The sequence below is a fragment of the Ahaetulla prasina genome, chromosome 3, assembly GCF_028640845.1.
Source record: "Ahaetulla prasina isolate Xishuangbanna chromosome 3, ASM2864084v1, whole genome shotgun sequence".
NCBI lineage: Eukaryota > Metazoa > Chordata > Lepidosauria > Squamata > Colubridae > Ahaetulla > Ahaetulla prasina.
In genome coordinates, this window is record NC_080541.1 from 174,654,165 (window position 1) to 174,667,005 (window position 12,841).

At 39.4% G+C, this 12,841-nt stretch overlaps 1 protein-coding gene across 13 annotated transcripts in view; it reads right to left on the minus strand.

The window, feature by feature from the left end:
- MAST2 (microtubule associated serine/threonine kinase 2) overlaps nt 1–12,841 on the minus strand; it is a 178,369-nt gene that overhangs the window by 50,326 nt on the left and 115,202 nt on the right. For all 13 annotated transcript variants that reach the window (XM_058178904.1, XM_058178902.1, XM_058178898.1 and 10 more), the window contains 2 exons: nt 12,481–12,690; nt 1,561–1,662 (listed from right to left, as the gene is read on the minus strand). In XM_058178904.1, the coding sequence (XP_058034887.1) occupies nt 1,561–1,662; nt 12,481–12,690 (312 nt within the window). The remainder of the gene's footprint in view (nt 1–1,560; nt 1,663–12,480; nt 12,691–12,841) is intronic.

The window sequence follows — 12,841 nt, forward strand, 5'->3', positions numbered from 1 at the left end:
TTCTCATTCAGCCATGAAATTTAGAGGGTGACTTTGAGTTAGTCATGATTTTCACAGCTGAACCTACTTTATGGAGTTACCAAGACAACAAAGTAGAAAATGTGAGAGAACTGTATGTGGCAACTTGAGCTTCCAGAGGAAGTCAGAGATGGATGGATGGATGATTTTGTGTCCAAAATTCAGGACCTATGACTCCCATGAAATTGAAATTTGGCTAAGTTTATAAAACATTAAGTGACATCAAATTATAATGAAGCATTCTATGAAATAATATAAAATGTCATAAAATACACCATTCTACAATCAACGGCCTACTTCTATAGATACTGTATAAGTCACAATCAACGTAGATTGACCCTAACCCTAACCCCAAAATTTGCATGACACTATTTTTCAAGCTGAATAACAGCTGCAATGTCACAGTATAAACTTGAGAATAGTGTACAAATTTATTTACCAAGCAGTAAACAATACAAAATTGTCTTCCTTGATTTATAATCAATGCCATAATCTGTGTAAAATGACAATTAAGAAGTGGCAAGATCTCTTTACTAGAAACCAAATGCAACAGAAGCAGGCTATTATTCATAAAGCTACAAAGTCTTTTAGTCTCTAGTTCTCTGATTTATGTAATTTGTTTGGAAATATATTTTTGTTACACTCAATACTGGACATAGATTTTAAACTGTTGAGTGCATATGTCTGGTTCCTAGAAGAATACACTATATTAATATATAAAATTGAAATCATTTATAAATTTGATATACCAGACTAAGAATAATAAGATCCAGGTTCAAATTCTCATTCAGCCATGAAATTTAGAGGGTGACTTTGAGTTAGTCATGATTTTCACAGCTGAACCTACTTTATGGAGTTACCAAGACAACAAAGTAGAAAATGTGAGAGAACTGTATGTGGCAACTTGAGCTTCCAGAGGAAGTCAGAGATGGATGGATGGATGGATGGATGGATGATTTTGTGTCCAAAATTCAGGACCTATGACTCCCATGAAATTGAAATTTGGCTAAGTTTATAAAACATTAAGTGACATCAAATTATAATGAAGCATTCTATGAAATAATATAAAATGTCATAAAATACACCATTCTACAATCAACGGCCTACTTCTATAGATACTGTATAAGTCACAATCAACGTAGATTGACCCTAACCCTAACCCCAAAATTTGCATGACACTATTTTTCAAGCTGAACAACAGCTGCAATGTCACAGTATAAACTTGAGAATAGTGTACAAATTTATTTACCAAGCAGTAAACAATACAAAATTGTCTTCCTTGATTTATAATCAATGTGTAAAATGACAATTAAGAAGTGGCAAGATCTCTTTACTAGAAACCAAATGCAACAGAAGCAGGCCATTATTCATAAAGCTACAAAGTCTTTTAGTCTCTAGTTCTCTGATTTATGTAATTTGTTTGGAAATATATTTTTGTTACACTCAATACTGGACATAGATTTTAAACTGTTGAGTGCATATGTCTGGTTCCTAGAAGATTTTACTATCTTACAAAGCTCCTAAAAACTCTTGTGTGCTTACCAGACATTCAAGCAACCTTGCTGGCCGTGCAATGATGATCATCAACTTTTTTACCAGTTGGGTAACAAATGCCACATCGGAACTTTCTGACCGTTCGTGAGCCTAGGGAAAAGAATGTCGCATTACAAAATGTATAAAGAATGGATCCTGCATATTTCCCCTCTGAAGTGAATATCAATAGTTTAATTATAGCTAAAGCACAACACAACCACAATTAGCATTATTCATGTTCTGTATTGGGAGAATCTTAAAAATAACATCAACTCGCACACAGTAGTGTAGAACCTTTTTTATAACATTCACTGGAAATCTAAAGATTTCTTTTCCCACAATTCATTATATATAAAACTCTTTTCAGGGCCTTGTCATTATTCTAAAATAGCTTCATGAAGAACATAAAAATGACTCCCAATTTTTATTAAAAGCATTAAAGACAAGTTTGTCGTGATAAATAATAAGAAGAAATTGGATTCAAACACCAACATTTTGGATAAGGGGTTTACTTGCTCAACTGTTTTACTTATTGTTTCAAAGTAATGAAGAACAGCAATAAAAATCAACAGTACTAAGAAAAATGGCAAAATAGTAAAGAACCATTTTAATAGAACATTAACCACATAATTTGGTTTATTACTTTATTAGGTTTAGGTTTTGTATTTCTTAAAATGTATATTCAATAAACAGTTTTGCACGTCACAGGAATGCTTTATAGAGTTCCTAGCTGATGTAATATACAGTTTTTTCAATCTAAGACAATAAATATATATAGATTTTGCAATTCCTTTCACACAGGAAAAAACATAATATTCTACTTGAATTATCTTCATTTGGAACTTATAAAAAATGAACTGAAATTCAAATAACTTTAACTTTTCTTTTCATTTAGCAAACATATTAATATTTCGGAAGAAATATTGTTTTAGACATTGAAAAATATTACCACTGAGAAAAAGCTGTTCTGAGCAAAAGTAGATTATGTGCCATCAAGTCATTTTCATTTCCTAGTAACCACATATTCTCCATGATGATGTAACCCTAATCCCTAATTTTAAGTCTCTTAATGGTATACTTGTTGCCGCTGTAACCGAGTCTGTCCATTTTGGTGCTACTCATCCTCTTCTCTTTCCTTCCATCTTTCCCACTTTTAGAAACTTTTTTTGGTGTTCTGGTCTTTGCATAACGTGTCTGATAAATGATAATTTGAGCTTGGTCAAGAGAGAACTCTGAACTGATTTGATCAATAATCCTTTGGTTTGTTTTCTTGATTGTTACTGTATTCTCAGGAATCTTCTTTGGCACCAAGTTTAGAGGCATCAATATTCTTCCTATCCTGCTCCTTTAAAATCCAACTTTCATTTCCATACAGTATCAAAGGGAATGCCTGGCACAGTTCTGATCTTTGTATAGACATATCATGACATTTGAATATCTTTTTCAAGGCCTTCTTAGCTGCTCTATCAAGTGCTAGTCTGCAACATATTTGCTGACAGTTTGTTTCCTTACTGTTGATGGCCGATCTTAGAAAGCAGAAGCTATCCACCATTTCAATATCTTCATTGTCAATTCTATGGCTGATTCTTCTAAGTAAATCTTTTTTTCTCCAAAATCTGGATAAGGTAACTTTAAACATTATTATAAAACAGTATTTTGATATAAAATATCAAAAGTTTTATTACTTTTCTTTTTAAAAAAAGTTTTTTTAATTATTATTCTATTTTACATTGAGAAAAAAAATCAAGAAAACCCATGTCATTTATTCAAAACATTAATATCTAGCTACCGTATTTTTTGGAGTATAAGATGTATCTTTTTCCCCCCTAAAAGGGGATGAAAATTTAGGTGCGTCTTATACACCAAATGAAGCCCTGCCCACCCACTGGCCCCCACCCTTTGGCCTCTGCCTCCCAGCAATTTACCTCCTTGCAGCAAGCAGCAAGAAGAAACAGCCCATTTCAGCTTCAGCACAGCCTAATTAGCACAAGTTGATTGTTCTTTGGATCTGCCTCCCGACTCTCAGCTGTTTTGCAGGGGCCTCTGTTGCTTGCTGCAAAGAGGTAAATTCCTGGGAGCAGATTTTATTTTTCTTATGCTAATCAAGCTATGCTGAAAACGAAAATGAAAGTAAAGCAGGCTATTTGCTGTAATGAGGCAAAATTGCTGGGAAACAGAGGCAGATTTCTTTTTCTTGTTTTCCTCACCAAACAAGGTAGGTGCGTCTTATAGTTCAGAGCATCTTATACTCCGAAAAATATGGTACATGAAAAATAATTGAAAACTGCAGAAAAACAGTAATGAAGCACAACTTCTAGCTGTCATTCACCCAAAATAACTCAGCAGCAGTTTCAGGACACTTAATAATATCACTGTGATTTGTTTTAATTTCTCACAAATCAGTCTGGATTTCAAATATTTTACTAAAAATACATCCTACTTTTCCTGCATCTTGAAGGTATCAGTTATATGCCAAACAGGTGTCTGCCATTTGTGTCAACATGATGCGTGCTACCCAATTAGTACTTCTCAAGACTATATATTGCCTGAAGGTTGTAAGTCACATTACAGATCTCACCCAACCTCACTTTGAAAGGAGGGGAGAAAAAGAATTATTGACTCTAGTTGCTGCCAATTTCAATGAAGTTCTGGAGACAGACATGGGTAAATTATAAAATTATTCCCTTATGTGAAAGACTCATCTGTCACTAATAGTACTCACTGGTCATGAAATTGCAATCGCTCTTCTCCCTAGAACAGTGAACTCACAATTTCTCACTGACCTAATATACTGATATAGTCTAAATCAGCCAAGTTCTAGAAATAAGAACTGATATTTCCAGGTTAAAACCCTTCTAAGAATTTTAGTTCTAATCAGGATTTCTAGTTAAGTAGAAACTAGGCATATGGAGGCTAAGAGGGAAATAAGCCAAAGAAACTGAAGACATTTCTTCTGCCCCAAGTTCTTTTTTTAAGGAAACATTTTTGAAAGATATTTAAAAAACCCTCCAGTCAAATATTTTATTTAAAAATTAATGGAATAAGTCAAGGAGCTCAGACATTGTGTCTACCAATATAGACTTTTTATTTAGAGCATTATGGTGCTACAATTGTCAGAATTTCTTGCAAAAATCAAATCCAGAAGCACACTTAGATAACTGAATCAGCTGGATTCATTAATTTCTTTATATTCATAATATCACATAAAGCATTTACCAATAGAAGATTCAGTTTCATTTCAGGAGAGCAGACAGCATGCACAGACACTGGCTGGTTTCTCTTTTGCTCTGAGCAGACTCAGAAACTGCAGATTAAGACACGCCCTGGTTCCAGTCTGTCTCAGCTCCCAAATAGCCCTAAGTGGCTGACTTTGTTACCATATCCTATTCTAGTTAATGAATATACTCTGACACTCCTCCATTCATAACTGGAATAGACATAAAATCAAATTACCTTAATATTCTTCAGATACCTGTATTTGAAGACCCACATTCAAATACCTGAGAACCCTTTTACTGTGATACATCCTTTGAAATGAAGCAAAGATCATACACAAATGCTAATAGTTGGCAATCCCCACCTTGTAATTTTCCAGTGTATATGCAACCATCAGCCTTGCAACTCTTGAACCCAAGACCCTTCAATGCCTTATCTAGACATATATATTCCAATTCCTGACTGACTGCTTCAGCCCATAAATGGCTTTGTTCAACTTTAGCTAATGCCAATACTTCCTTATAGTTTCTTGGCTCACACCATACATTATACACCTTTACTTTACTAGCAGAATATCTGTCAGATGGATCCCTTTGTTCCATCGTTCTGACCTACATGGTATTGACTGCTCCTGTGCTCCAACCTTCTCTTGCTTCATATCTTTTTCAGCTTCTTCAGTTTCTCCTCCCTGAACGCTTACTGCCTTGTTTCTCTTTTTAAACACAGACAGTCTCTTCAGCTTAATTTACAATGCAATCTTGTGTGTGCTCTGGGTCCATATTTCTTGCAAAAATCAAATCCAGAAGCACACATAGATACACAGTTTCATTTCAGCAAAGCAGACAGCATGCACAGACACTGGTTTCAGTTTCTTTTGCTCTGAGCAGACTCAGAAGCTGCAGATTAAGACGCGACCTGGCTCCAGTCTGTCTCAGCTCCCGAATATTTTTATTTATTTATTTATTTTGTCACATAGTATATATAAGCATAAGCATGAAATAACTATACAATATATAAGCACATATATGAGCATAAGTATGTAATAGCTATATTAATTGGATATAATGAAAGGAAACAGTAGGACAGGAAGAGTAGGCATGCTTGTGCTCTTATGCACGCCCCTTAAATAGCCCTCATGGGCTGACTTTGTTACAATGTCCTATTCTAGTTAATGAATATACTCTGACAAATTCCTGTACAGAGAATAAATAGTGTAGTACAGCTCCCAGATGTAATAATAAGATGCAGTTTTCACATTTTGATACTGTTGCAGCATTCCCCACTATCAAAATTCAGCCACTTGACAACTGACATGCATTCATGACAATTGTACTGTCCCATGGTCATGTGATCACCATTTATAACCTTCCCAGCTACCTTCCACCAAGCAAAGTCAATGGGGAAAGCCCACTGACAAAATATCTCATACCACTCTTACTCTTCTATCCTCAGGAGCAGATTCCAGAGCAGGTTAGTCTCATTTCAGCAGAGAAATCAGAGTTAGAATCTGGATGTACAGACCCTATTTAGTTGTCTCTGCATGGTCTTGCCTGGTTGTCTGGAAAAGGTTTGAACCTGATGAAGTGGAGCCATTTCTTAGAGCTGAGTTCAGCCACTGGTGTTTTAGATCCCTGTTCCTTCTAGTTAATTCAGTCTCCTGACAGGTAATTGAGTCCATCCAATGGTGAATGCTTCTCTACAGGAGAAGGTAGTTGCATCTGCCTCGATAGAGACAACTGTCTGCTCTTTCTTAAGAGGCCATCACTGGCCATTACCAACAGATCTGAATAATTTTCATCCAGTCTTCAATCTTCCCTTTTTAGAGCAAGTCTATAGCTCCAGAAAGTCCTGGGAGAAGCAGATTCTCTGAACTCTTTTCAATTGGGATTCAAGTCTGATTGAGATAGTATTGATCACACTGGTTAATTACTTTTGGCAAGTTCAGCATACATCATACAGCAGTATAGCCATCTGGTCCACCTTGATCTCTCATCAGCTTCTGATACCCATCAAACATGATATCCTTTGGACCAACTTAGGACTGATAGACAATGTTATGGTCAGTGGTGGGATTCAAAATTTTTAACAATCGGTTCTGTGAGCGTGGCTTATTTTGGGGTGTGGCTAGCTGGTCATGTGACTGGGTCGGTGTGGCTAGCTGGTCATGTGACCAGGCGGCCATGACTATGGGCATAGAAACTACTCAGAGGGCTAAAAAAAGTCATTTCTGCCCGGTCCTTGCACTTTTGACTAGTTCTTGCACTTATGATGATCCTCACATTTATGCCCATTGCAGCATTTTTAACAACCATGTCACTCATTTCATAACTGCTTCTCTTCACCACGGTTACAAGATAGGGCACAAAATGTAAAAAGTAAGGACAGTCGTAGGTGTGAGGACTAGTCAAAAGTGTGAGGACAGGTCAAAAATAACTTTTTCAGCCCTCTGAGTAGTCCCTATATGCTGCAATAGGCATAAATGATGACCGGTCATAAGTGTGAGGACTGGTCAAAAGTGCGAGAACCTGTCAGAAATCACACTTATGACCGGTCATCATTTATGCCTGTTGCAGCATTTTTAATAACCATGTCACTCATGTCACAACTGCGGTGCTTCATGTGACCGGGTGAGCGTGGCCAGATGGTCATGTGACATAGCTTCTTTGCCCTAATGACAGTTTGCTGCAATGTTCATTAGTGTGAAAAACGGTCATAAGTCACTTTTTCAGTGCCATGCTTATTAAACCAATTACCAGAACAAATCCATTCTCCTTCCCTCTTTCTCTCCTTCATCTTTCTCCTCATCTCTTTCTCCCCCTTTCTCTCTTTCTCTCCTTAATCTCTTTCTCCCTCCCTCCCTCTCTCTTTCCATCTTTCTCCCCCCTTTCTCTTCTTTATCTTTCTCCCCCCCTTCTATGCTTCATCTCTCTTTCTCTCCTTCATCATTTTCTCCCACCCTCTTTCTCTCCATCATGCTTTCTCCAGATGGGGTAGGGTAGGCTGGCCCTGCCCTGGTATTCTAACATTTCTTGCCTGAGAATTTCCTGTGGATGAATCCTGTTGTGGAGTCTCATAAAATGATACTGTTTTCCCAATCAAGCAGTTATATACGATCTTTTATTTAAAAAGCATCACAGTAATTGTCAATTACACCTTTCAAAAGAGTCATCTCAGTTCTCTCACAATTGGGATAGAGTTAATCATACTGATTTGTGCTTTGTTGTCCTTGCAGTAATTGGTAAATTAGCCATTAGCTCTTAGGTATAAAAAGGTATCTCAGCGTTATGGCTGCATTATAACCAAAAGAAATCTATGCTGCTCCTGAAAAAAATTCTCTTTAAAATTGGAGGGCGAGAGGTTGCATGTCCCATCTTACATTTGCTGGCAATATGGTAATTCTATTCTTTGTTTTGGGGGAAAAGATTGTCTTCAAGGTTGTTTTCTTTTCATTTAGCAATGGTATGAATGGGAATTGGAAAAGAGCAGTATATTTTTTATGCATACTTAAAACAGTTGAGCAAATGAACTCAAAATTAGGAGTGCACTATAGGCATTTGAGAATGAGCTGTTTGACACAGAAAGGATGACACTATGAGCAATTTAGCTCAATTTAGTGCCTCGCGGCTGCTGACCAAAACCTGCCTGCATCCAGAGAGGCGCTTGAATCGGCTGGCTAGCGAGACGCTTGGATGCAGGCAGGCTTTGGTCGGCAGCCGCATGGCCAGCGAGTGTTTGGAACAGGTGGCTAGCGAGGCGCTTGGATGGGGGTAGGTCACGGCCAGCAGCTGGGCGAGCGCAGGTCAACAACCTTTCCCAGTCCCGCTTCCCCAGGGGCAGCACTCGGCTGTACTTGCCTGTTCTGTTGCTGGAGCAGTCGGGGCAGTCCAAGATGGGAAACAGAGTGGGAGGCCGCGGCAAAAGTAGGAAAGGCTGGGCCACGAACGAAAGGATAGCTACAGCTATGCCTCAGTGTATCATGTATTCCTAGACCGGGATGCCCTATGCACGGTCACTCATGCGCTCGTGACATCTCGCTTGGATTACTGCAATGCTCTCTACATGGGGCTCCCCTTGAAGAGCATCCGGAGGCTTCAGTTGGTTCAGAATGCAGCTGCGCGGGTGATAGAGGGAGCCCCTCGTGGCTCCCATGTGACACCACTCCTGCGCAGACTGCACTGGCTACCTGTGGCCTTTCGGGTGCGCTTCAAGGTTTTGGTTACCATCTTTAAAGCACTCCATGGCATAGGGCCGGGTTATTTACGGGACCGCCTACTGCCACCGATTGCCTCCCACCAACCTGTACGCTCTCACAGAGAGGGACTCCTTAGGGTGCCGTCCGCCAGGCAGTGCCGACTGGCGACACCCAGGGGAAGGGCCTTCTCTGTGGGGGCCCCCACCCTCTGGAACGAGCTTCCCCCAGGACTTCGCCAACTTCCTGACCTTCGAACCTTCCGCCGCGAGCTTAAGACACATCTATTTATCTGTGCAGGGCTGGCCTAGGGTTTTAGTTTTAAATTTAGTTTTTAAATGGGGTTTTGTATCATTTTTACGATAGTTTTAAATCTGGCCTAATTTAATAAGTTTTTTTAAATGTTGTGTTAACTTGTATTTATTCTTATGTTTTATTAGGCTGTAAACCACCCTGAGTCCTTTGGGAGATAGGGCGATATAAAAATTTGAAAAATAAATAAATAAATAAATAAATAAATAAATAAATAAATAAACAAACAAACAAACAAACAAACAAACAAACTAAGGCAAGCTATGCAACTCTGCGAGCGAGGCCAATAAATAGTGGTGGGGCGGGGGCGATGGGCGGGTGAGCCAGCAATTTAAAAAATGCTTCAGTGTGCTGCGAGGCAGTAAGTAGTGGTGGGGAGGGGCGGGGCGAGCCAGCAATTTAACAAACAGTTCAGCCGAACCACCTAGAACCGGCAGAATCCCACCACTGGTTATGGTGAATCTCCTCCTTTCTCCGAGGCAGTTCCAAACAGTATTCGTAGGGAAAGAAGAGCCTGAGATCCCTGCTTTGTGAGGTACTTACTCTCTCACTACTCCTATTTAACATTACATGAAGCCACTGGGTGAGATCATTCATCAACACAGAAATTATTGTATTACTGTATGCTGATGACATCCAGTTGTGGCCCAAAGAGCTGATGGTGTCAAGGTTTTTTCCCTTTCCCCACGCCTGGAGATCTAGAAGTCTGGTGCAGGAGAACAGACTTTGGCTCAACTTTGACTAGACCAAGATTTTCCATCTTTAACTCTGCACAGGGAGTCACACTTCCTCAGTCAGAGTTGATGTGCAACTCCTAGATTCACAACTCCTGCTTAAAGAGCAGGTAGCAGCCATAGCCTTTTGCACAGGTTCTTCTTGTGTATCAATTGTACCCACTCCTAGACTATGGAGCCAATTGATATGATATATTTATGCACAATTTAATCCCTGAAATTTTATCTCTTGCCTTTCCGATCCAACAGACACTTGGCTTGTCTTTTGACAGTATTCTGTAAGCTGAGAACTGTTGGTTCCAGTCATATTAAGTTTTAGCCCTTACATCAACACAAAACTGTGTTTTGGAAGCTTTAGAAATGCATGAAAGCCAAGCATAATTAAAGATAATTGATTTGATATGGGATTAATTTCAGTGAGAAATTTCAGCTTTGAATCTTCGAGGCGCCTCCTTTGTGGGGTGCCACAGGGGTCGGTTCTCTCGCCTCTCCTGTTCAACATCTATATGAAGCCGCTGGGTGAGGTTATCAGTGGTTTTGGGGTGAGTTATCAACTGTACGCGGATGACACCCAGCTGAACATTTCCACCCCTGACCACCCCAATGAAACTGTCGAAGTGTTGTCTCGGTGTTTGGAGGCCGTGCGGGTCTGGATGGGGAGAAACAGGTTCAAGCTCAACCCCTCCAAGACTGAGTGGCTGTGGATGCAGGCATCCCGGTACAGCCAGCTGCAACCGCGGCTGACTGTTGGGGGCGAATCATTGGCCCCAATGGAGAGGGTGCGCAATCTGAGTGTTCTTCTGGATGGACGGTTGTCTTTTGAAGATCATTTGGCGACCGTCTCCAGGAGAGCTTTTTACCAGGTTTGCCTGGTCCGCCAGTTGCGCCCCTTTCTAGACCGGGATGCCTTATGCACGGTCACTCACGCCCTCGTCACTTCTCGCCTGGACTACTGCAATGCTCTCTACATGGGGCTCCCCTTGAGGAGCACCCGGAGGCTTCAGTTGGTCCAGAATGCAGCTGCGCGGGTAATAGAGGGAGCCACTCGTGGCTCCCATATAACACCAATCCTGCGCAGGCTGCACTGGCTACCTGTGGTCTTCCGGGTGCACTTCAAGGTGCTGGTTACCACCTTTAAAGCGCTCCATGGCATAGGACCGGGATATCTCTGGGACCGCCTTCTGTTACCACATGCCTCCCACCGACCGGTACGCTCCCATAGAGAGGGTCTCCTCAGGGTGCCGTCAGCCAGTGTCGGCTGGTGACCCCCAGGGGGAGAGCCTTCTCGGTGGGGGCACCTACCCTCTGGAACGAGCTTCCCCCAGGACTTCGACAGACCTCCGGACTTTTCGCCGCGAGCTGAAGACGTATCTATTCTTCCGAGCAGGACTGGCTTAATAGGGGTTTTTAATTCGATTTTAAATGGGGTTTATTTTATATTATGTATTTTATATTTAAATTTAGGCCATATTGAATAAGTTTTTTAAATACTTTTTATTGTAATATATTGTATTGTTTTATTTGGCTGTTCACCGCCCTGAGTCCTTCAGGAGAAGGGCGGTATAAAAATTAAATTATTATTATTATTATTATTATTATTATTATTATTATTATTATTATTATTATTATTATTATTATTATTATTATTATTATTATTATTATTCCACTGAAACAAAAAAAAAGTTTGTTAAAACTTTTTCAATTAAAAAAAAAAAAATCTTCCACTGAAACCAAAAGAAAAGTAATTGTATTATCACAAAAATTTTATAGATTATAATCCATCAGTCACACAACAATGGACTGTGACCGATAAAGGCATTATACAATAAACAACAAATGCAACTTTAAAAGTGTTTTTCTAAAATGTCTATCTTCCCATAAACTACTGTGCTTCCCCAAAAATAAGACCCTATCTTATATTTTTTAAACCCCGAAATAAGCACGTAGCCTTATTTTCGGAGAGATCTTATTATTTTGGGGCGTGTGGAGCAAAATGGGGAACCTCTTGCAGTCTTACTTGATTTCCAGATCTGCCTAACCCTAACCAGAAGAAATGGCAGGGACTGGCTGCGCATGCGTTTAAATATTTTCGGGGAAGGTTTATTTTCGGTGGAGGGCTTATTTTCAGGGGAAAGCTTATTTTCAGGGGAGGGCTTATTTTTGGGGAGGTCTTATTTTTGTGGAAACACGGTATTAAATTTCAATTCATATAGCTTGATTGTGTCCATTCTATCATATTTAAACCTATAATATGTAAAGATGAATTAGGGAGCAAAAGGCTTCATGATGATGAATCTAGGATTGTACAGGTTTGTATTTGATTTACAACCATAACTGAACCCAGAATTACGGTTGTAAGCTGTGGTAGTCATCAAGAGGGTCACCTTGTCCAAGAGCATTGGACTTTAATTTCTATAATTCTAAATTAACAAGCTCCAACATTTCTGAAAGGGTTAAATCATTTGTTGACATACTTACATCCTGAAGCAATTTTTCAAGGTTTTCCTGCAGTTCATAAAAGTACCGAGAAGTAATAAGTCCTTCACGTGATTTATCCAGGCAGTCTCTGGCCAACTCAATAATTTGATGATGAATAAAGCTTAGGACCCCATCTGCTAATTGCAACACATTTTCAGGTGCACTCGATGCAATCAATTCAGCCAGCCGTTCCTCCATCTGGGCTGTGGCCTAGAGATGGGTCAAATAATCAGTGACATTTTGTTATAAATGAATCAACATATAAGCTTAATTAAATATATCATACCTAATTAATGGGCTTTATTAGACTATTTAAGGATTTTGCCTACAAAAAATAAATGAACCTTATTCTCTATTATCA